We start from the raw sequence: 26112 nt of genomic DNA on the forward strand, positions 1-26112 counted from the left end.
CCTTAATACTTTTTGCTAGACCCTGCCAAAAGGTTGCAGAAAGGGCCTCATTATTCCATGCCGGTTGCGAAGCTAAGGTGCGAAACTGAACTGCATATTGACCAACAGTCATGCTACCTTGATGAAGCCGAAGAAGAGCTCCTGCAGCAGATGAAGTCCTGCGGGGCACATCAAAGCTTTTATGGAAAGTATAAAAAAATAGTAGGATCTTGATGCTCCCACAGTGGCAAGGCCCAAGCCAGTGCTTCACCGGAAAGAAGGGAGATCATGTACGCCACCTTGGAACGGTCAGTAGGAAAATGGTGGGCTGCTAGTTCAAAGTGAATTGAGCACTGTTTGATGAAGCCCCGACAAGCTTTGGAATCACCAGAGAAGCAAGGCGGTGGAGGCAACTGGAGTTTCGAATGACTGTGTTCCACAAGAGGAACAGCGGGCGTTGGAGCAGCAGGAACCAGAACAGGAGCCGAAACAGATGGAGAGGAAGTGGACACAACCTGCAGCTGATTCAACTGGGAGGAAAGTTCCTGCAGACACTGCATAATTTGTTCTTGAAAGGCCTGCTGGACATTGACTCTCTGTGCCAAACACTGAAGCTGTTCCAGGAGAGGCTGCGGTGTCTCCGAGGAGCTCATAGCCTCAGCAAACTTTCAAACGTTTGTGGTAGTGAGCCCTTGAAGATCGCTAACTCGGGGTTCCCCAAGGCATGGAGTCTAAGTCCCAGCCTGCTTCTTCACCAGAACTCCTGATGGTGGGGATGGGCTTGCAGCTAGCTAGAACCAGGTCACGGAACCCAAGGTACGCCCAGCTGAGGATGCTAAGACTGCTCGCATGAGCAAAATACAATAACAGGAGACAACAGGAAATCCAATAGACAAGCCGAGGTCAGGACTGGCGCAAATCAAGCACAGTCAGTGAACGAAGCCAGGTCGGCACACAGGTAGTTGTATACAGGAGTAGCAACAAACAGGAGCTCAGAGAACTAAGAAGTGGCTCAGGAAAGTGGTCTAGACTGAGCATGTCTTATATAGACAAGCAAACCAGGAGGTGGGCCAGGAAGTGATGGAAGGGAAGGAAATAAAACCCAGAGAATAGCAGGTGACGCTCATAGATGAGCACAGACAAACCACACATGTGAAAGGGATCAGGAACAGCACTACAGCAAGGAGGTAAGAATACACAAACAAGAAACTGCAGGCTAACTTGTGACACAAAGCTTGTTTGGCTGTACTGCTCCTGTGGATCACAGGAGTGCAGTTCATTCTGCATTCCTGTGACCCATTTTCAGCCGACATTTTGTATTGGTATTTTTTTTTTTCATGAAAATGGAGTTACGCTTTAAGCATTCTTCAGTATGTTTGTGATTCTTTTCAACTGACATTTGATATTTTGAGATATATAATGTACCTAATGCATAGTTTATCTAGCATAAAAGGAAGACCAGCAAGCATTTTAAGAACCAGAAGAATTTTCTTACTCTTTGCTGTTTGAATTTTGTATGTTGCTGTATAACAACCACGTGTTTTTATATTGAAGTGTTTGAAGATACACAAGTAAGGTGATCAACATGTAATGTTTATATGGGGGCAGGTCATTGCAATGTTTTTGTTTTTTATGTAATCTTTATCCATTGCAATGTTTTAATCCTTTCACTGCCAGGTATGTAGGTTGTATTGACCTGACAGTGAGTTTTTACACATACTTTGTAAATCTGACAAGTTGACTTCTGACTCTCCCATGAAAGTAGTCTGGTGCCTCCAGCGGCGCTGGATTGCTTTCACACCCTGGTAATGGGCACCAATCCCTCCTCCTCCCCCCTTCCCCGTGGGATCCCTCCGCCATGTATCTTAGGCTTGTATAAATAGAAAGGCTACAGTGAGCGCTCCAAAATGTCAGCAGCTGAACATTCAAGGAAAACACATAAGAAGTCCCAAGATAAATGTACAAATATAAAATGCAGCGCTGTGTGGTGTTGCCCTAATGTAGGCAACAATAATAATATAGAAATAAAACCAAACATAAAATTATGGAATTTAAATCATAAATGAAATGCAGTCCTGTAATAGTGCTCGCTGTTCTCCAGTGCAAATGATAGAAATGCGCACTAACCAGAAGCGTATTGGTAATACGCATGTGTATAAAATATCCTGAAGATTCCCCTCTCTTTCTGGTCAGAAAATGGATAGAAGCTGGAAAATGTGGAGATGAAGCGCCCTCGTGTGGTGAAGATGAAGTCCCACAGGCCAGAGATATCCTTGCAGAGATGTGTGGAGTAGGTAATTCCCCCTCTCTAGAGCTGGTACACTCTGAGGCCTACAAAAGTTGAAAGGCTCCTCACAGGAGACACAGGGAAGAACTCATAGTGTAGTATGTAAATTTACTTTATTATGCAAAGAAGCGTTTAGTGAGAATCACAGTGGTGCCAGATACAAATGAGTGACTGACCCTCCAAAATCAAAGATAGCCGCTGGGCCTCCACGTGGCGCCGGCGGCGTGATGTCAACAACGAATCTGACGCGTTTCGTGCACACGCACTTCTTCTGAGGTAGAGCAGACCTGGATATGGAACATCTGGATATGGAACAGTTAAACACTTCTAAACGCAAACGCTTATACGAGGTTAGCCGCTTTTGCACATTTACAAGCGTTTGGCGTTTGCAACGCTGATAAAATCTACTTCTGAACGCAAGTTTGGTGCGTTCAAAAAAACGACTGTAAACTCAACTGCCTGTAAAGGACTGTAAATGACTATCTGTACATGGACACATAGGAAAACATTAGAGAGAGTTCAGGGGCTGCTGAAAAAAACGCAGAAAAGCTAACATGAGTTTATCAGCTGCAGTGTACAGGAGCCCTAATAGCATCAGACCTTCTCTGTAAAGCTAAACTGATGACCTATAGAGGCTTTTACCATGTTGCCTATAAAAAATAAGCTCGTAAGAGTAGGGCCCTCTTACCCCTCGTACGCTGTCTGTCTTTGTTGTACTGTGCCATGTATTGTCCCCCCCTATTGTACAGCGCTGAGCAAACCCTTTGGCGCTATATAAACTCGTAGTAATAATAATAATAATAATAATACTGTGGTTTGTCACTATTTCACACACAGATTTAACCACTTTCCGCCCGCCATATAGTACAATGATGGGTGCAAGGTGGTTCTCTCGTTCTGATAGGACGTCATATGACGTCCTTCCATTCTCACCGCGCATGCGCGGCTCAGGGAGCGCGCAGCGCGGCAATCAACGGTGCGCTGTGTCCCTCGGACACAGCGGATCACAGAGCCAAAGATGTCAACTCGGTTATGTGATCAGCTGTGTCCAATCACAGCTGATCACATGTAAACACAGAAATGCCGGTTATCGGCATTTCTCTCCTCTCGAGCTGTCATGCTGACAGCTTGAGAGGAGAAATGGTAATCGGCTTTCCGCGGAGGGGACATGTACACTGATCATCAGGGTACTGATGATCAGTGTGCCCTGATGATCAGTGTGGCCCCAGAAGTGCCACCTGTCAGTGTCCATCAGTGGCAGCAGTCAGTTCTCATCACTGCCACGTGTCAGTGCCACATCAATGCCACATATCAGTGCCTACCATTGTACATCATTGCCACATATCAGTGCCCATCTGAGCTGCCTTTCAATGTCACCCATCAGTGCCAGTCAGTCCCGCCTATCAGTGCCAGTCAGTGCCGCCTATCAGTGCCACCTATCAGTGCCATATATCAGTGTCATGTATCAGTGCTGCCTTTCAGTGCCCATCAGTGATGCCTGTCCATACCCATCAGTGCAACCTACCAGTGCCTCCTCATCAGTGCCACCTATCAGTGTCCATCAGTGCAACCTATCAGTGCCCATCACTGCAGCCTCATTAGCACACATCAGTGAAGGAGAAAAATCACTTATTTACAAAATTGTATAACAAAAACTAAGAGAACTTTTTTTTTTTCTAAATTTTCAGTGGTTTTTGGTTTGTTTAAGAAAAAATAAAAATCCCAGAGGTGATTAAATACCACCAAAAGAAAGCTCTATCTGTCTAAAAAAAAATGATAAATATTTCATATGGGTACAGTGTTGCATAACCGCGCAATTGTCATTCAAAGTGTGACAGCGCTGAAAGCTGGAAATTGGTCTGGGCAGGAAGAGGGGTATAAGTGCCCTGTAGGCTAGTGGTTAAGGTTGTGTATCTATTTATTCGGTGCAACCTCTTTTATATTTTACCAAAAACTGGGTAATTTATTGCATTTTTGTGCCCTAAAATTAACTTTAGTGTATTTTTTACTGAAATGTTGTGTTTCCTAAGCCTTTGCAGTAATATCATGTGACCAGAGGCGGACTGATAACTCATGGGGCCCCCCGGGGGAAATAGGGGATCATGGGGCCCCTGTGTCCTTGCCCAAACTCAAAAAAGCCTATGAAAAAGGTAACAGGGGCATCTCATGGGGCCCCCTACTGACCCCGGGCCCTCGGGAAATGCCCGAGTTTCCAAATGGTCAGTCCGCTCCTGCATGTGACATAAAATATTGGAACTAACACTATTTTATTCTCCAGGGTGTCTGCTTTCAGAAAATATATAATGTTTAGGGGGTGTTTATGCAAACTTCAGGCCTGAAATTATTTTTTAAACAAAGGTGCAAAAAACACGAAAATGGCTCTGGCAGCAAATGGGTTATTATAGGTTTTTCTATTTGTAACAGTATTGCGGGTGCCCTTTTGGGCAGTATTGATCCTATGATTCATTACATTCATTTTTTTTATACTTGTGTGTTATTAGTGTGACTCTATAAGTTATTTGAAGGCAAGAGTCTTCACCATTATTATTATTATTTTGTGCAATCTGTTGGCACTATATACATCTGTAAAATAATAATTATTATAATTGAGAAATACAATGTAAGAGTGTTACTAGGTTTTCATTATTTCTTGTTTTTTTTTTTTTTTTTTTTAAAGCCCCGCAAGTACATTTTATTGCTAATTAGGAATAACTGTTTACAACATTATACAGTATTTAATAATATAAGCTTTAATTGATGCATACAGTATAATTTATTATTATAGAGTAACAGCACATCGAAGCCATTTAAGTATTAAACATATTTAAGATATCATTTTTTATATAATCAATTTATATTAAATAATATAGCATTTTTGTTAATTCATTGCAGATGGTGTTGCAGTGAACCGCATATGGTCTACCGTACTTATCTCCTTGCTTCCGGTGCTGTTCATTTTGCTTTTGGTGATTTGGAAAAAAAGAAGAAAAGGTATACAGTATACTTATTAAGGCCACTATCTATACCAGGGGTGGGCAACTGTGGCCCTCCAGCTGTTGGTGAACTACAAGTCCCATCCTGCCTCTGCCTTTGGGAGTCATGCTTGTAACTGTCAGTTTTGCAATGCCTCATGGGACTTGTAGTTCTACAAGAGCTGGAGGGCAACAGTTGCCCACCCCTGCTCTATACTGTAGTCTATATAGACTAATGTCCATTTGTATACATATAAAGTGTAATTCATACAAAGAGAGACTCCTGCTACTTGTGCGTCTATGGTTTTCAGTATATGCAAAGCTCAGAATTCTCCCAGGCCCCTAATACTGCGGTCATATAAGCAGATTTTCCTTGTATAGATTTCAACCACAAACTTTTCCCGATAATCAGAAGAAATATGGTCTTCTTCTATAAGCCTCCTCACACATTGTCCTAATACACGAAGGCTTATTTTTGAACATACATTTCTACATTACAAATGGCACCAAGAATATTTTTTTATAGGAATTTGGGTGTGACCCCGTGATCTGATATATTATTATTACAGGTACTTATATAGCACCATCAATTTATGCAGTGCTTTACATATATATTGTACATTCACATCAGTCCCTAACCCTCAAGAGGCGTACAATCTAAGGTCCCTAACTTACATTCATACATACACATACTAGGGACAATTTAGACAGGAGCCAATTAACCTACCAGCATGTCTTTGGAGTGTGGGAGGAAACTGGAGTATCTGGAGGAAACCCACGCAGGCACAGGGAGAGCCTGCAAACTCCAGGTGGATGGTGCCATGGTTGGTATTCAAACCGACAACCAGGGGCGGACTGACAACTCATGGGGCCCCCGGGCAATAGGGGATCATGGGGCCCCTGTGACCTTGCCCAAACTCAAAAAAGCCTATGAAAAAGGTACCAGGGGGATCTCATGGGGCCCCCTACTAACCCCGGGCCCTCGGGCAGTGCCCAAGTTTTCAAATGGTCAGCCCGCCCCTGCCGACAACCCTAGTACTGCCAGGTGGAAGTGCTAACCATATATATATATAAAAAAGTCATCAACTATATTGTTAAAGGTTTAGTGACACCTGACTATCACACCTATATGATCTCATTGGATCCAATTCCAGAAGCATGGGCTTTTAGGTGGGGTTAAATACGCATTGCAGTAGGTGAACGTTAGCCATGATGTGCAAGTGTGCACAGTATATTTGCACATTATGGGAGACTTACCTGCCAAAGGGACCCCTCCAGCACTCTGGCAGCCTCACTCTCCCTTGTCACTCCATTACCACAGCTGGGGGCATGTTTGCCTGGCACCAAGACATACTGGAAATGTACATTTAGCTGTGCATGTATTCAGAAGAAATATAGCTGTCAAGCAGAAGAGTAGCTTGTATAGCAAAAGAGGCATATGGTGCCTCTGCTGCAATAATAACCTAACCACCAGCAATGTTATTAAAAAAGGCTTTAGTTTTTCTTTAATACTGAGTTGCCCCTCTTTGCAATTACTGTATATTATCCATCACTATTCTGGGGAGACTTTTTACAAGATTTTGGAGTGTGGTCGTGGGATTCAGTTTGTGGGATGTGCCCATTCAGCCAAAACAGCCTATGTGTCAGGTACTGTTGTGGAACAAGACCTGGCTCGTAGTTGGCATTCCAAATCATTCCAAAGGGGTTCGGTAGGGTTGGGGCCAGGACTCTGTGCAAGCCACCCAAGTTCCAGAACTTCAAATTCATCAAGCCATACTTTTATGGAGTTGGTTTTCCAAATCATTCCAAAGGAGTTCAGTAGGGTTGAGGTCAGGACTCTGTGCAAGCCACCCAAGTTCCAGAACTTCAAATTCATCAAGCCTTACTTTTATGGAGTTGGTTTTCCAAATCATTCCAAATGAGTTCAGTAGGTTTGAGGTCTGGACTCTGTGCAAGCCACCCAAGTTCCAGAACTTCAAATTCATCAAGCCATATTTTTATGGAGTTTGTTTTGTATACAGGGGAACAGTCTGCTGGAACAGAAAGGCCTGCCTCAAGCTATGGCCACAAAATTGGAAGTTTACACTTTTCTAATATGTGTTTGTATGCTGCAGCATTAAAATTTTAGGTATGGCTTTTTTGCATGGTTACATTGGTCAAGCTTGGACCAACATAAGTATGTACAGTATGTACCATATCTGGCTGATCTCTGTGGAAGCACCGCTACTACAGTGATCAGTATTAGCTTCTGGGTCCCGTACCAACCTGCTGCATAGGACGAACACCATTCACAGAACGTCTTGCATTTTGCTCAGTGAATGCAAGACATTCCCTGTTTGGACAAGGAGAAGATTGTGACATCAACATCTCGCCTCTCCACCTCGTACAATAAAAAAGATTGCATTCATTGAGAAATTGTAAAGTGTTCTCTGAATGGCACATTTGCTAATTGAACAACCTCCTGTGTTCACTATGTATCAGGGCAGCCACTCAGTACGGGACCCAGAAGCTAGTGGTGATCATTGTAGTAGAGGTGCCTACTACAGTAATTTTCAGCTTCCACAGGCACCGGCCATGTATTGCACATACAAGCGCACATTAGTCCAAGCTGGACCAATGTAACTATGCAAAAAAGCCATATCTAGTCTTCATTTTTAAGAGTGTCCATAACTGGAAACACCTGAACTCAATATTTGGAGGGCTGTCCACATTTGTTTGTCTGTTCTCCATTTTGGCTCTCACACCTGTTCACCACTTATGGACCAGACCAGTTTTTATATTTCGGCCATGGACCTGTTTATTCAGAGATAACTTTGTCATTACTTAAAGTGGAGTTCCAGTTGAATAAAAAAAAAATAAGACAGCAGCAACAAAAACTTTAGTTGCTGGATTTTAAAAAACAGACACTTACCTGTCCCTCAGTCCAGTGGTGTCCTCACCACAGCTGGTTTTAATGGCCGTCTTTTCTCCCCGCTGCCGGCATCCTTGGTGTGGGCACCTAGCTGTGACAGATTGTGGCTTCACAGCCGGGTACCCACTGCTCATGTGTGAGCAGCACTGAGCTTTGTGTATGGTCTTCACGTGTCCCAGAAGCCTCCGGGGAGGGATGGGGGAGGAATACTTCCACTTCCGATTGCCTTAGGTGATCACACGGGAAGTGGGAGCGGGTACCTGTCAAATTCGAGAATCCATTTCCCACCCGCTCCACAAAGGTGCCAATCTTTAATGGGGAGCGGGGGACAAAGCCTTGGGTGGAGCTCCACTTTAAGATAAAACATATTACATATATTGTTTTTTTTAAAGACAAACAAGGCTTTCTTTTTGTGAGTATTCTCTTGCAAAAAATTTTTTTTACCGCAATCCTTAAACAATTAAACATAGCAAAACGTAACAAAATGCACTTTTTCTTTCTTTGAGCTGTGTTTGTTTAAAAATAAAAAGTGTTGCTGCAGATAAGAAGGGCACATTTTATTCTCTAATCTATCCTTTTTAAAATGACACTAAAATTATGATTCTGGTACAAAGCATTGCCAAGTTATTTACAAATTCAATATAATTATTTTTTTTTTTAATTTTGCGCTTTTTTAAAATGTGCAATTTGTAAATATATGTTAAAGGTGTAAAAACATTAACGAACAAAAACAAAAAAAAAGTTTAAATATTATTAGTTTATTAAAATAGAAATGAACAAAATAAATCAGCAGGAAAACAATAATTGAATGGAGGAGAATAATGAGTTAATTAGGGCTTATTGGAGTAAACTATGAGTTAATAAGGGGTTAAACAGTTGAACATTTAATTTAAAAAAAACTTTTTTTTATTATTTGATGATTTCCATTGTAAAGGAGAGATGTAGGGTCTTATTGACCCCAGATCTCTCCATAAAGAGGACCTGTCATGCCTTATTTAATGTTCACATTCCTTCTCATAGGAATAAAATTGATATAATAATTTTTTTTTAATTAAAGGGACAGTGTAAAAATAAAAAAGTTATAAAATAAATAATAATACATTTTTTTTTAATGCAAACACATACGTAGGTCACATCCACATGTGTAAACAGTATTCGCAACACACATATGAAGTATCACTGCGAACGTCAGAGCGAGAATAATAATTCTAGCATTAGACATCCTCTAACTATAAACTGGTAACCTGTAAAAAAAATTTTGAATGTCGCAAATGGAGATTTTTAGGTATCGTAGTTTGGCACCATTTCACTGGCATGCACAATTTTTAAGCATGATGTTAGGTATCTATTTACTTGGCATAACATCATCTTTCATATTGTACCAAAAATTTGTTTATATATTGTGGGTTTGTTTTTAATTCATTAAAGTGAAAAACCACTGCGCAAATACCATGTGACATACAAAATTGCAACGACTGCCATTTTATTCTCTAGGGTCGAAAAAGAAAAAAAAATTATATATATATAATGTTTGAGGGTTCCAAGTAATTTTCTAGCAAAAAAATACTGATTTTACTTGTGAACAAAAAGTGTCGGAATAGGCCTGGTCCTTTAAGGCTGAACTCCACCCAAAAGGTGAAGTTCTGCTTTAAGGCTTCCTCCCCCCTACTCTTACTCAGATTACACTCTTTTGGGGGGGTGGGAATCTGATTTTTACAGGTACCCAATTCCACTTCTGCTCCAACCACCTAGGCAGTCAGAAGTGGAAGTTCATCTCCTCCCTCCCTCCCTGTAGTCTTCTGGGACACGTGACAGGTCCCTGAAGAAAGTGTGACCATTCACTATGTACAGTGGGCACCCAGCTGTGAAAATTGAAGCTGTCATAGCTGGGTGCGAACAGTTGTGATGCCAGAACAGAAGACGATGGCTTGGGTGAGCACTTTGCTAGATCCTGGGACAGTGAGTGCCTGTTTATTCAAAGTCAACAGCTACAGTGATTGTTACTGCTGACTTTTAACAAATACAAAAATGGCTGGAGCTCCACTTTTAGTGGATAGAGGAGCAGTATTGTCACCCTGGGCTGCTCACCTGATTTTGATGACAGATACTTCTCCCTTTTCCCATTTACAAAACATATATAGGAGGTATTCTATGGTTAACAGAAGATAGCTGTGAAACCTGATAATATTATTTAGGACTGAGCTTACAAGGACACTTGTTTTCAGGAAGAATCACAGGTATTTTTGTACTTTCAGAAAAAGTGCTTAGCCTGAGAAAAGTAAATCAATGTATCCACCACATCTTAGAAGTGCTAAGCTGTAATACATTAAATCTTTGTTATTGGGTTTAGGTAGACTTTAATTTCTTCTTTCCTCTCAACATTGCATTTATTATTGAACTTCAGGAGCATTTGAAACTAATTTTAATTTCTGGTACTTAGGGTCAAAAATGCTGGTGGATGGTGACCAGATAACCCATGATAGCCAACACCATGGTCCCTCTGTGGAAGAGGAAGAGCATGGTACGTACATGATAATGGGTTCAAGCTACTAAGCTATAACCACCATTTTTTGTCATAATGACAGTCATTTTCAGGAATGACAACCATACATTTCAAGTAGCATTGGGAAGGGTTGCAATACTGGACAATGTTTTTGTCGTGGTCTGTGTCTACTGATCCTGGTTATAACTTTCACACGCACACCCTTTCTTTTCCTGGAGTCACAGGGATAAATCTCTCCAATGGGAAAACATGGCTGCAGTTAGACTTTAAAAGGGTCAGCCCTTAAGTAAGTACTTTAACATCCTATAGACTGCTGCTGCTTTACTTCCAGCCCAGGACTAGCCAAGAGCGCCGATCTCTCAATGGGCCTTGTCTCCTCTTTCATCTATTACACCATCAAACAACAAGGCCTCACTCTGGACTTCTGTAGTTCTTCGTATGGTTTCACTAAAGGATAGAACAGTCCACCACCTGGTTTCTCTGACACATTTCCCCCTTCTACTGGGGCTTAGTCATAGAACCATGACTTTCCCACAACCCTATCCATTTGTTATACACCCATAAATTTCCCATACACCCATAAAATTCTGGGAATGTCTAAGCTACCTAGAGTAACTAGAAGACATCTCCGTACCTGGTTACCGAGTGAGAGTGGACTTCTTTTGTCCTCAACTCACCAGGCACATAAAATGGATCAGCTCTTTAAACCCAACTCCTGCCCACATTTGACCTTTGCAACCCTGGTAGTTCTGCCACTGGTTTCAGTAATCTTTTAGGTTTTTTATGTTTTGTATTCTTTTTTACTATTTTATTTTTTTACAATATTATTTTTTATAATTTTTTCCAATTTTTTGGGCATATGTTGGTGGCTTTGGTGGAATATCAGGGGTATAAACAGCCCTCAATCTCCTTCTCTGCAGGCTCAGCAGCACAGAATGAATAGAAAGGAATAGCTCTATACAGTTTCCTGTTTATTCATAAAATGTAGCATTGTAAGCATAGTTTACTTTGCTTCAGTTATGAATGAACAGATCGGTATGGATCTCTGAATCTATTCATTAAGACAAGGAAGGGGCCGGTACATGACATGCTTACCAGCCCCTTCTCCGCTCTCCAGCCTGACAGCATGCCCCACAGCAGCCAGTGGGAGAGGGGAGGGAGAAACCCAGCAGAACTTTGGGGGGGGGGGGGCAGGAGAGCGAACAGAGGCCCGGGAACAGCAGAAGGAAGCTGGACAAGGGGGGAAGTGGGGGCAGCAGCATATAGAAGAACCGATTTTCTCCATGTTCTTCCTGCAGCCACTTAGTGAGGAAGAGGAGAAGAAGTAGACATTCCCCCATGGGCTCCCCTGAAGGATGGGGCCAGGTCGCAATTGGGACCCTGCACTTATGCCCTTGTGAACCCATCCCACTCTCCTTGTTGGATTTTTTGCTTGTGAACTTTCTTGGTGGGAAGCAGTAGGGCCTAGGGGGAGAAGTCCATTGGAGTACTCAATGTAAGTTTTTTTCTTTCCTAGGTCAAGAACAGATTCAAGAAGCTGACAGGTTTTATTGTGAACCGACATTTCCCACTGATAATCCCACCACTCAGGTAACCAAAGCATTTTACTTCTCACGGCAAATATAACTCATGTGCTCTGTGGAACAGGACTAGGGTATAACAGATGGAGTTTAAACCCCTCAAGCTGCCTAGCCACCCCTCCACCCAACCGTGCAACCAAACAAAACAGTGACACCAACTGGAATTTTTAATGACCACAGCAGCCACTTTATTTACAGTAACAACATATAAATAACAAGTATAAATACCAAATATACGCAACAAATGACCAACAACAGACTGTATACTGGAGTCTCAAGGTCCTTGTAGGCAACTAAACTTATACCTGTGACCTGTAAAGTAGGCCTCCTGCTGCACCCCACCGACTCAGAGACAGAGTCAGGTATCAACTACCTATTCGCCTTCACTACTGCCTACCTTTTAGGGCCTTGAACCCTGCCAGCCCCTATGAAAAATACCCAACCCTCAGGATTGAACAACCCGCAACAGGAACAAAACAAACAAATGAATAGGGGGGAGGACAGGAAGATTCTTTGATGTCTGCCATCCTCCAAAAAAACTCTCCTGGGACTGTCCTACCTACAACCCATTGTGGACCCCACCCGTCCTGTCCAGCCTCACCAATCAGGTCAGTACCCTCAGCTCCCTGCATCCTTTAAACTAACTGAACTCCACCTGAGTCCACCACTCCCCATTTAACCCAGTCATGCCACCCCCCCGTCCATTTCTTCCGGTCTTTTTCTCTGGGTCTGACTTTTCTTGATTAACGACTGACACTTGGGTTGGATGTCTAACAAGAATGTATTCCTGTTAAGCAGACCTAGTACAATTACAGAAACAATCTGGTAGTAAATGTTTAATTGAAGTTTTCTGCATGGCAGATCTGGTTACACTTTGTGTCTTTGGTTTTAGTACACCCTTTAAGGTTATTTTTATTCTGGATAGATATTGCTGTGTTGCTTGTCCATAAATATAATAGAGCAATTGGGGGTTGTTACCCTAGGACAGGAAGTGATTTGCTGGCAGGATTACGAGATGAAAAAGTAAAAAAAGAAAAAAGAAACCCAACACATAGCAGGACCAACCCCAAAAAATTCCTGAAATATATTAACCCCCCTGGCGGTATTCCCGAGTGTAGCTCAGGGTTAACTTTCAGTACCAGAAGCGGTAAGCCCGAGCGACACTCGGGATTACCCTGCAGCATTGCTCTGGGATCCCTCCAGCACTTACCTTGACCTGCGTTCCCGTGATGTCCCCCCTTCAGCGTCCCCGTCCATCTTCTCCGGCTGATGCTGGCATCCGGGTTCCGTTCCCTGCGAGCGTCGGGACGTACGGGACGTACGGGGGATGGAACCGGTGGGATATTCAAAAATGTAAAAATGTGACATTCACTCAATACACTAAAATCTGATAGTATTACATTACTGTATCAAACCATTTCACTTACATTTTGTCCCGAGTGCTTTGTCCTGTGCCCTGCCTGCATTTTTACTGGTCTTTCTGCCTGGAAACTGAGAAAAGTCCATGGCGTCCAAAAAGCGTCCCTTTAGGTCAAAAGTGGTTTTAGATCAGCTACAGAACAGCGATAGTAAATCAGAACCACTTGCAGAATTGAGTGATAATGATTCGTGGGGAAATTTGTCATCAGACACTGAAAACGATTTTGCGACTGAGCTCAGTGATGTGCAAACTTGGTGCTCTATTTCAAATTTCAGTGTTTTTGGTTTGATTATATTATTGAATTAAATTTATTATTATATCATTATTTTTTATGATTATTTATTATATTATAATTTATGATTTCATGTTTCAAATTTTATCATACCCGGGATGTTTACTAGACTCTTGTTCGGACAGATTTCAGTGAATTATTCCTAAGAATTACAGGCCTACAATAAAAAAACAACATATTTCCATTGAAAACAATGTACCGCTTTGAGCACAGAAATACTGACATAATCAGACTGATAGGGAGGTTAACAGTAAAAAGGTCCGCTCCGAGCATGTAGGCCCTTTACAAAATAATCTAGAGTGGGTGACTGGGGACAAAGAGAAGACAAATTTATTAAATCCCTTCTTCAGCTCTGTGTATACAAAGAAACATGGGGGAGCTGTTGTCCATAATGGGCGTGGTATTGACACAGACCCAGATGATCCACATTGGCTCACAATTGATATGATCCAAAAATATTTAGACAGAATAAAGGTGAATAAAGCACCTGGACCGGATGGCATACACCAACGGGGCCTTAAAGAATTGAGCTCTGCCATTTCAAAGCCATTGTTTCTAATGTATAGAGACTCTTTAATGACTGGCATAGTACCACGGGATTGGTGTAAGGCCAGTGTGGTGCCAATATTTAAAGAGGGGTCAAAATATTTACAAAGTAATTATAGACCTCTTAGTTTAACTTCTATAGTTGGGAAGATACTGGAGAGTTTCACATAGATGAGTTCTTGCTGGAAAAAAATATTTTAAGCAACAGACAGCATGAATTCACGAAAGACAGAATTTGTCAAACAAATCTGATTTCTTTTTATGAGGGGTGAGCAAAACCTTGGACAGAGGGGTGGCGGTGGACGTGGTATACTTGGACAGAGGGATAGCGGTGGACGTGGTATACTTGGACAGAGGGGTGGCTGTGGACGTGGTATACTTGGACAGAGGGGTGGCGGTGGACGTGGTATACTTGGACAGAGGGGTGGCGGTGGACGTGGTATACTTGGATTTTGCAAAAGCATTTGACACAGTTCCCCACACACGGCTAATGTGTAAGCTAAAGTCTACAGGCTTGGAAAAATCTGTATGTAAATGGATAGAAAACTGGCTAAAAGATTGTATTCAGAGAGTAGTGGTTAATGATCCACATTATGTATAATACATAAGGGGGGATATGATCTCCATGTATAATACATAAGGGGGGAGGACATGATCTCCATGTATAATACATAAGGGGGGATATGATCTCCATGTATAATACATAAGGGGGATATGATCTCCATGTATAATACATAAGGGGGGATATGATCACCATGTATAATACATAAGGGGGGATATGATCATCATGTATAATACATAAGGGGGGATATGATCTCCATGTATAATACATAAGGGGGGATATGATCTCCATGTATAATACATAAGGGGGGATATGATCTCCATGTATAATACATAAGGGGGGATATGATCTCCATGTATAATACATAAGGGGGGGATATGATCTCCATGTATAATACATAAGGGGGATATGATCTCCATGTATAATACATAAGGGGGGATATGATCTCCATGTATAAATACATCAGTGGTTCATATAGTGAACTCGGTGTAGAGTTATTCCCCCTGAGGTCATCACAGAGGACAAGGGGGCACTCTTTACGTCTGGAGGAAAACACATTTAATCTCCAAACACAGAAAGGTTTCTTCACAGTGAGAGCTGTGAAAATGTGGAATAGACTCCATCAAGAGTTGGTTCTGGCCAGCTCAGTGGATTGCTTTAAAAAAGTCCTGGATTTTTTCTTAGATACACAGAATATAACTGGATACTAACATTTATAGGTAAAGTTGATCCAGGGAATATCCGATTGCCTCTCGGCGGATCAGGAAGGAATTGTTTTCCCAGCAGGAGAAAATTGGATCATGCTTTGCTGGTTTATTTTTTTTCTTTTGCTTTCCTCTGTATCAACTGTGGGTGTAGGATTATAACTTTTTTTTTTAATGGTTGAACTGGACGCACTTTTGTCTTTTTTCAGCCAGACTAACTATGTAACTGTGTAATTATTACTACTAAGGTAATGTTGAAAGGGTAGGAAAGCACCCAAAAAGAGAAGCAGGCTGATTAACAAACACATCCCTCTCTCCTCATCTTCATTTTTTTTTTTTTCTTCCAAAAATTTTTATTGAAATACAAGACATTTGAGATTAAAGACATGTACGGAACACATTCTGCACACGTATAACTGAAGCAATCTCCCGTAACGCAGACGGGTAGTCAGACATGTAATTGAAGTATGCAGTAAACATAAACAGGAGATCACGCTACCCAGTAAACAAAGTAGAATAACAGGTTCGCAAATATGGATGGTAAGCAATAGAGGTATAGAGGATGCAAGTGTCGGGGGTAAAAAGCGCTTAAGTAATCGGGTAGTGGAGCAAAAAACAGCATTGATGTCTGAGGCGGACGCCTCGTGTAATTCCGCACCCAGTTAAGTTAAGTTTCTGCTTGAATGTAGAAATAGTTGTTTAAGAGAAAAATATGAGACAAAAGGAAAGAAAAGAGAGAAAAGAAAAAGAGGAGAGTACTGTATATGGAGGAAGATTTAGAGAGCACAGGGAGGAGTGAGAGAAAAAAAAAAAAAAAAAGGGGGGGGGGGACGGAGAGGGGGGGGGGGGGGGGGGAGATGTGGGAAGGAAGTGAAAAGGGAAGGATGGATCAAGTAATAGGTGATAGCTATTAAGCCAACCATAATATAATATAGTAGACAAGCTAATAGGTATTATCCTCAGGACTTAACATACATTTCGATAAACACGGTCCTTGTCGCTATTCCAGAGGTGATAACTTTGAACGGTATTCACGACCTGTAGATTAGTTTTAGTTATTCATATAGAGATTATAGAAATTGGTAGTTTGGAAGTGTTTCCAACACGCCCAAGTTTTCCGAAATCTCTCAGGGTGGTCTCTTGTCACTGAAATCAATTCCTCCATCTCCGCAACTCTGATGATCCTATGAAACCACTCCCGCACAGTAGGAATCTGTTCTGATCGCCAGTGGACAGGAATACATTGTTTCGCCGCATTTATCATATGCAGGGTAAGAGACTTACGGTACATCCTTAACGGAATTGAGGAGTGGTGAAGTAAAAATTGAGCCGGGGTGTATTCCAGAGTGTAAGTAGTCACTTGTGAGACTATATCTCGCACTTTTTCCCAAAAAGGCTGCAACAAGGGACAATCCCACCAGATATGTAGGAGTGTGCCTGTTGTCTGTTTACATCTCCAGCACAACTCTGAAATGTTAGGGTCAAATTTATGTAGCAGGGACGGAACTCTGTACCATCTAGAGTATAGTTTGTAATTACTTTCCTGCGTGGAAACACACATGGAGCCCGAATGTATGTGTTCATAAATGTGATCCCAGTCGTCAGTTGACAAAGGTGTTTGTAAATCTCGTATCCAAGCCTCACACGCTTTTCGAGGTTGAGATATACTAGTAGTTTCAAGAAGGGAGTAAAGCTTGGATATAACATGTCGCTGGGGGGAATTCAAGAAGCAAAGTTTCTCAAATGGAGTAAGCGACCTGGAGTAGTCTTGTAAATGCGAGGCGTTATGTGCAAAATGATGAATTTGTCTATATATCCACGGTGTTAGGTTCAGGGATGGCCATAACTTCAAAATGTCCTCTCTAGATAAGAACTTAGTATTTTTGAAAAGGTGATGTATTGTCAGATTATCTGGAAGGTCACATCCAGAGAGGAAAGTCCGGGACATACCCGGCAAAAAGTCAGGGTTCTTTTTGATTGGGGTTAAGGGGCCCGGGGAGGAAGAGAGCTCAGTGTTCTGGAATATCTGTCGGCAACAGTTTAACGTGGGGCCTACAAGAGGGTGATCCCGAAATTCAGTAGGAATATGAGAATTTCCCAGCCAAGGGGAGGAGGCAAGCGAAACCATCGAAAAATCAGATTCTACGTCAACCCAAATCTTACGATCACAGTTCGAGGTCCAGTCTACTACTCTTGCCAATTGACACGCCCTGTAATACCGTGTAATGTCAGGTAGTCCAATACCTCCACTTCTCTTAGGCATGGTGAGTTGTACAAAGCTAATTCTGGGGTGTTTGTTATTCCAAAGAAAGGAGGAGCAGAGCTTTTTATAAGAAGTAAAGAAAGAACTCGGTAATGCAATCGGTATTGTTTGGAGTAGGTACAGTATTCTTGGAAGCACATTCATTTTGAGAATGGCTGCTCTACCAAACCAGGAAAACCAAGGTTTGTTCCAAGTCTGGAGGTCTTTGGAAATATTACGCAAGAGGGGTAGGAAATTCAAATCATAGAGTTCCTTTAGATTAGTCGGTAATTGGATTCCCAAGTATGTAATTGCCTCCGACTGCCAGGCAAAAGGGAAGTTCGATTTCGCTTGCCTAATCACCTCCCGGTGAAGAGAGACATTAAGAGCTTGGGATTTAGAGAAGTTTATTTTGAAATTGGCCAGGTATTGAAACAATTCAAAATCTTTTAGCAGATTAGGTAAAGTGATATAGGGATCTGTTAGAAAAAGCAAGATGTCATCTGCAAAGGCCGCTATCTTATGAATTTTGCCATTGATATGAATCCCCTTGATAGTATCGTTTTGTTTGATGCAGTTCAACAGTGGTTCCAGTGTTAAAATAAAAAGGAGGGGGGATAGAGGGCATCCCTGCCTGGTGCCATTGCCTATCAAAAAAGAGTCCGAGAGTAGACCGTTAACCCGCACTTTAGCTGTGGGAGAGGTATATAAAGACATAATAAAGGTACGGAAACGCTGAGGCAATCCAAGGCCAAAAAGAACCGCCTCCATATAATCCCATGCTAACCTATCAAAGGCCTTCTCGGCATCTAGTGATAAGAAAAAGCCTGATTGTTGTTTTTGAATTAACCAATGATGAACATTTATGGCCCGTATGGTGTTGTCTCTGGCTTCTCCATCTTCATTACTTTGTGTTTTGTCGTTTTGGGAAGATGGCTAAGGTTGACAACATTGTTTGGGATAGTGGTTCAACGCACAGAAATCTACAAGGACATCGAATTTCTGGCAGGATCAATGGGTGTTGCATTGCAGAAATTGTACTTGGTCTAGAAAATGAATGCCACCACCATACTGTATCTAAAGACCAGTATTCTATAATGTATTACACTTTTATTCTTGGATTTGACATAAAAAATATCTGTAGCTCTGATAGTCTCATATTATAGGCGGTGATATTGAGCAAGGCAGGTAATACGAAATGTCAGATGGAGCATGAATATGTCACAAAGTTTACAAAACAAAATAATTATAAGATGGGAGAACAGGATTCTGTTCATTCATCACAAAGCAAGCCAAGAGTGGAGGATACTGGTAGAACCAAAGGCCAGCTCTACAAAAGTAAAGTATTAAAAGACAGTTCAATCAGCAAAAGACGGTTGGTGATATTTTTCCATCCCCCACCTGCCTGGGCCCTGGGGCGATAAAACAGAATGATGTTTACCTGTACAGATAAGCCCTCCAGAATAGCCGCTTTCAAGTGAACTGGAACATAATAGACTGAATCAATAACCTCTTGTTTAGACCTGTTCCCTTGGATACAAAGAAACAGCTTCTTTGTTGGACGTGTATACTGCTATTAGTGCAGTTTTTATGAGGAATAGGAATGTGTTTGTGGTGGAACCATAAAATCCTTTTTTCTACTTTTACTTATTTTCTGAATTAGTTCCTGTTTCATTGGAAACCCGCTGTATGCAAAAATATTGCAAAGAGCGGTCTCTTGCCTCCTTTTCTGAAAACCCCTGTCGGTGCTTTCTGCTCCTTCTTTGTAAGAGTGCCCCCTTTAGCAAGCCAGCTGTTAAGGGGGCACCTGCGTGCTCTCTTTCTAGGCTGTGTACATCCATAGACACACACAGTTCTGGTAATCCGTGCCCCCTCCCCCTCTTCATAGGCATTTGACTGACAGCAGTGGGACCCTATAGCTTCTGCTGCTGTCAGCATCTCCTGTGAGACCAGGCCAAGAGGGGAGTGAGGCTGCAGCAGGATCGGTGAGAGCAGTCAGGTAAGTGTTTAGTGATGGGGGAAGGGGTGGGGGGCAAACAGTTGGGATTTTTTTTTTTTTGCTTTAATGCGGGGAATTCATCAAGGTAAAAATTGATTTTGACTTTGGATCCACTTTAAGCTAACGGCTGTATATCTATTGTTTCCTATATGCATGCATTTAATGTGAAAGTAAGCTTCCTTGCTGGGGGTGAACGTTTGCCATAATCTGCATGTATGCACAGCACACGTGTCCACCAACGAGTTCAGGCAACTGCCACCGCTGCATCCCCTGCCACCATCTCTGCTGCTGATCGTAATGGGTCCCATGGTGATATTCTTCAGCAATTGGATGATCATTGATGATGTTACATTGTCCGTAGAAGAAAGAGGGAGAACTTTTTGGGGAGAAGAGACTTTGCATGTCTCTGCTGCCATTAAAAACCTACCTCCTAGCAATTTTTTATTTTTAAGGCTAAATTCTGCTTTAAAACGTGACAACAACCCCTTCACGCCTAAGGGTAAAACAAATCTTAAAGCCTAAGTAAAATTTTTCAACTTTGACATGTATTAGTAAAACCGTCCATATCTTCACAACTACTTTGTACATCCAGGTGAATTATACCGCGGTTTTTTTCAGGACAAATTAAGCTTTCATTCGGTGGTAAATGGTAATGGATATTTCCTGATTTTTTTTTTTTTATTATTATTATCAAAGGAAAACTGACCCAAAATAGTAAAAAAAACATTTTTTTAAATTTATCTGTGTGTTTCTTGTTACTACCATCACCTACCAAAGAACAACCCAAAATAAATTTCCAGCTCTTGACGATCGCAGCGATACCATATATGTGCATGTTATTTGTACCTGTACTACAGCCCAGAAACAATAGTGCACATTTTTATTCTTTTGTTTTTTTACATAAAACACACTGAATATATATATATATATATATATATATATATATATATATATATAGACCTTGACCTTTGACCTTGACCCAAACACTAACCCTGGCACTGAACTAGATTAAACCTTGGTCTAGGTAGTTTTTTTTGTTTTTTGTTTTTTTGTTTTTTTAATATTTATTTATTTTATCTTTTTTTTTTTTTTACAAGCAGTTGTTTTTTTTCTCTATGCAAGGAGAGAGAGAGATACAATGTATCTCTCTCCTCCATTCAGAGAGGGAAAAAAAAAAGTAGGATGGTGGACCCCACATTGATTGATCACTGTGATAGCCAATCAGAGGCTATCATAGCAATCATGTGACTTGGAATCGGGAGTCCTGGGTCCCGGTCATTAGAACGCCTGTAACACCCTGGTCTTTGTGCTGGGAGCGCACTGCACAAAGACAGGTACGCAAATATGCGTCCCCACACAAAGCCCAGTTCTGTGAGGCTGCATATTTGTATGATGTCGACATCCAGGGTTTAAAGAAAAGCTTCATCCCCTCAGGGTTTATTTTGATTTGAACCCCTTCTTACCTTGTCTGGTGGGTTTAATTATAAAGGCATACTCATCAACCCAGCAAATCTAGTGCTGTCTATCTGTAACCTGCCAAAAACCTGGCACACGCCAGGTCCTACACCACCATCTTGTTTGTGGCATCAATCAAAAGGTTGACTGTCTCTTTGAGGTCCCACCAGTAGACTCCTGAGGACACTGCACATGTGTAGTTAATTCTACATCAACCCAAAGCCTCCTGGGATGCTTGACATGGCTATGTCAAGCGCAGGGGAATGTTTTTCTCACCTAGACATGAAAAGCGAAAGTGATAGCTGCTCTCCACAAAGAATTGGTATCTCTGCCCAAAAAACTTGCAATTTGCTAAGAAGGGTGGAGGAGCAAGAAGAAAGAAAGAAAGAGAAGAAAAAGTGAGTGAAGGTCCTCTTTAAAAGCCCTGTCCCCATGATAGTGATCACCAGGATAAATAAAGAGAATGAATCACTCCATTCTGGACATGGACGGCTATAAAATCATATCAGGGGTTCTAATCCTTCCCTACTGTATGCACAAGTATATAAATATAGATATACTTTAGGTCTTGTCCCAGGGTGGATACTGCCCTAAACATTCGTACCACTCAGTGCATCGGCCCAAGGTTGCTTCCCATCTGTGTCAAATCTTTTCCATTATGGTGGTCTTCTGCTTAATTCTGGGACTGTTCTTGCTATCATGAGCACTGCAGAATCCCTGCACTGTACCACTGAGGTACCATTGCAGCTGAACATCCTGTAATAAACCAGGGTCGCTGATAAGGCAGTCCAGCTGGCCCTCCTGTACCGGACCTGGGCCCCATCAGTTCAAAAGGGGGGCCCAGGCACCTGCTGAGCAGGAGGGCCAGCTAGACTGCCTTATGACCCTTGTGGATCCGTCCCCCTGCAGTGCTGCCAGTTTTCTCCCACCCGCTGCTCTATAGGGGGATTAGTTCTACATACTTGCCAAAAGTCCTGATTTTGGAGCAGCGGGTAAAGCTGCAGAGTCTCTGCCTTTGCCATCAAATTTGTACACTGCCGGATCCTGAAACTCTCCCTCCATCTCCACCTTCTCATGCCTCCCCTTTAAAGGCACCACCTGTGACACGGTTTTCACCTTTTTATTTTATTTCTTTTATCTTTACAGAGCTTCTCTTGGCATAAAAGAGACAACCACATGGATCCTCCTCCTCAAGAATTCAAAAGCCTTTATACAAGCTATCAAAAAAAATAGATGAGACGTTTCAAGAATGTGAGGTTCTTGTTGGTGAGTTGTTACGTGCCCCACTTATTTTAAAATGCAAAAATTATAACAAAGAAAAAAAAACACCTTGATAAAGAAGAGGACCAATTCATACCTGTCTAAGTGATCTGTCCTCTAACCTTTGCCTGGTCCCACTCACTGCTTTCTGTCACTACAGCTCTGCTGGATCACATTGATGACATGCAGGCTCTCAAGGGTTGAACCACAGAGTGTAGTGGGGGACCAGGCATCAAATAAAGCTGTGTGTCAGATGCTGAGTATTCTTCATCCAACATAGCTGTAAGCAAAGATTGTAGGCCCAGGTGGTAGAACAGGTACAGTAAGTATGGTGGGACTCCTCTTTTACAAGTTTATATATATTTTGTGTTGTTGTTAATTTGCCAAAGAAGTCCAGAAATTTTTTTTTTTATAAATGTTCTTCTATTCATAACATTCATGCTGTTTATGAGGTCTTTGTCAGGAGCATGTAGAGCTTCTGCTCCATCACTGCTGCTGGTCTCATTCCAGCATCCTGGTTTTGGTTCTGATACATTCTCCCTGTCTGTTTGCCCACCTGCAGGGTGATTGATGTGGCCAGTCTCTGGGTGGAGAACAATCCTGATTTAGGCCAGCCAAGCCTGCGGTCTCATGCTTGTCATAGCACGTGTAATACATGCTCAGGCTCCCTGTCTGACTGTTCTGCTCTGTTTGGATTCCCCTGTTTATGACCTCAGATCCTGATATCAACTATTCTCTGAATTATGCCTGCCTTTTGACTATGGATTGGACCATGACTACTCTGAAGCTTGTCTATCTTGTACCTGGACTGTCATTGAACCTCTATGCTTGTCTGCCAACCGTAAATACCTGTTTGCTGTGCTTAGTTTGCTCCTGCCCGAGGCACTGTAGCATTGTGTATAAGTCCTGGGGGCAACTGTGTACTGGTAGGCCTGCTAGCCTTATGGGAAAGGGAGCTGCTATAGGAAAAGAACATGTCTCACTAGTGTCTTTAAGCCAGTGCCAGAATTGCTTAGACTGCTGAAAGGACCCACACTTGCTTCCGTAATGATGATGTCTTGGTGAAGAACCTGGTTCTGCAGAATTTTGGCCAGCAAGAGAATGGCACCACAGGAGATGTTGAGTGCTCTCTTTAGATACCTTGTTGGCTGTGGCAGGATCCCTATGGGCATTGCCCTTAACCTCCCTAACGGTATTCCCGAGTGTAGCTCGGGGTAAAATGTCTGTACCAAAAGCGGTAACCCCAAGCTACACTCGGGCTTACCATGCGGCGCTGCATAGGGAGTCTCTGCAGCACTTACCTTGTCCTTCGCTCCCGCGATGTGTCCCCTGCAGCGTCCCCGGCCATCTCCTCCGGCTGATGCCGGCATCCGGCTCCTGTGACATTTTTTTTCAAAACGATTTTACATAGTAAAACATTGCTGTTTCAACCCATTTCACATACATTTTGTCCCGAGTGCTTTGTCCTGTCCCCTGTCTGCATTTTGAATGTTCTTTCTGCCTGGAAACTTAGAAAAGTCCATGGCGTCCAAAAAGTGTCCCTTTAGGTCAAAAGCGGGTTTAGACCGGCTAGGGAACAGCGATAGTAAATCAGAACCACTTGCAGAATTGAGTGATAATGATTCGTGGAGAAATTCGTCATCAGACACTGAAAATAATTTTGCTACTCTGCTCAGCGATGTGCGAACTTGGCGCTCTATTTCAAATTTCAGTGTTTTTGGTTTGATTATATTATTGAATTAAATGTATTATTATAATATTATTATATTATTATTTTTTATGATTATTTATTAAATTTAAATTTATGATTTTGTGTTTCAAATTTTATCATACCCGGGATGTTTAATAGACACGTGTTCGGACAGATTTCAGTGAGTTATTCCTAAATATTACAGCCTACAATAAAAAAACTACATATTTCCATGCAAAATAATGGTACCGCTTTCAGCACCAAAAATCTGAAATAATCATACCGCTAGGGAGGTTAATAAGAGCTGTGAATGTCTGCTTCCTTTCCTCAGCATTTCTTTCAGTAACCAAGGTGGGCAAGGCATAGTCATACCTCCAACCTCCAAAAACACAACAAATCCTTGTGAGTGTTAAGTTTTAATATTAAAAACCCCAAAACTTAAGAAACAGACAAATTTAGAGGGTTATATGAAAATCAACAATAGGAACCTTTATGTTGCTGTCAATGACCCCACTAGTTTCCAGGAGAAATCTCACCCACGTAGACAAATCTATCATATGAAACGCAAAAGAGGTTATAAATCTTAATTACTATATTCTAAAAATATGGTGTAAAAATAATGATGGAGTTGGACTCCAAGACGCCAGAGGTGTATTCTCGTATTAGTACATGCATGTTCATAAAGGTTATCAGCCACACCCAGTCAGCACAGTTGAGCTTTCCTTTGTGTACTGAGAACAATATAAACCTTTCTTAATGTAACCTTATCTGATATGCCCTTAAAAAAAACCACTTTGCATTGTTAACCTATCATATAACAAAGTGTAACTTAAGCTGCATTAAAAGTGATGCACCAAAAGAAAGAAAAAACCATATTCAATGGATAGAAAAAGTCTACACACCCCTGTTAATATGTCAGATATCTGTGATATAAAAAAATGAGACAAAAAAATAACGAATTTAAACGAGTCCAAAATAACTAAATAAAATTCGTCCAAAATTTGGTTTGAAAACAAATTTGAAAACAAAATCAAACACAAATTTTAAAACAAAATCGAACAAATATGATCCAGGGAATATCCGATTGCCTCTCGGGGGATAAAGAAGGAATTTTTTTCCCTGCAGGAGAAAATTGGATCATGCTTTGTGGGGGGTTTTTTTTGCCTTCCTCTTGATCAACTGTGGTTATGGGATTATAACTTTTTTTTTTTTTTTTTAATTGTTGAACTGGATGGACTTTTGTCTTTTTTCAGCCAGGCTTATGCCCCGTACACACTATAAGAAAATTGTTCGAAAATTTTCATAAGAGGACCGATCGTCCGATAATAATTGGATCGTTAGTACACAGCTTTCGAGAGCCGATCACGACAATTCGTGCAACAATATCCAAAGGGACAAGCGCAACAAAATTTTCTCGTACAATACCAGATCGTACGATTTTCGCTCAATCAGTACAGAAGTCATCCGAAAACACAATACAATACATGACATCACTTTTGAATTTCTTTTCTTTGGTACGAGAATTCGTATCTTTAGTAACCTTTTCACTTTTGATGTGAGACAAGCAGGCAAAAAAAAATGGCCAATCGCATGTCCCAGGCTTCGGGCAATAGGAATTGAACATCCCTGACATTCAATTACAATGTGACTCGTGTCCCAATTGTTTTCGCTGTATTATTATTTTATTTATTTTTTTATGTGCTTTTTTTT

General features: G+C 41.5%; 1 protein-coding gene across 3 annotated transcripts in view; it reads left to right on the forward strand.

Moving 5' to 3' along the window:
* LOC149439223 (CD48 antigen-like) overlaps positions 1-26112 on the forward strand; it is a 107531-nt gene that overhangs the window by 73181 nt on the left and 8238 nt on the right. Inside the window, exons 4-8 of one of the 3 annotated variants that reach the window (XM_089659282.1) lie at positions 5159-5257; positions 10590-10670; positions 12169-12242; positions 22599-22718; positions 23275-24520. In XM_089659282.1, the coding sequence (XP_089515408.1) occupies positions 5159-5257; positions 10590-10670; positions 12169-12242; positions 22599-22685 (341 nt within the window). In that variant the 3' untranslated portion in view covers positions 22686-22718; positions 23275-24520. Of the gene's footprint in view, positions 1-5158; positions 5258-10589; positions 10671-12168; positions 12243-22598; positions 22719-23274; positions 24521-26112 lie in introns of those variants that run through there. The other 2 variants (XM_089659285.1, XM_089659284.1) reach the window with 2 other exon arrangements.

This window comes from Staurois parvus, unplaced genomic scaffold (genome assembly GCF_062004578.1).
Source record: "Staurois parvus isolate SC_StPar_1 unplaced genomic scaffold, SC_StPar_1.0 ptg001146l, whole genome shotgun sequence".
In the NCBI taxonomy this organism is placed as follows: Eukaryota; Metazoa; Chordata; class Amphibia; order Anura; family Ranidae; genus Staurois; species Staurois parvus.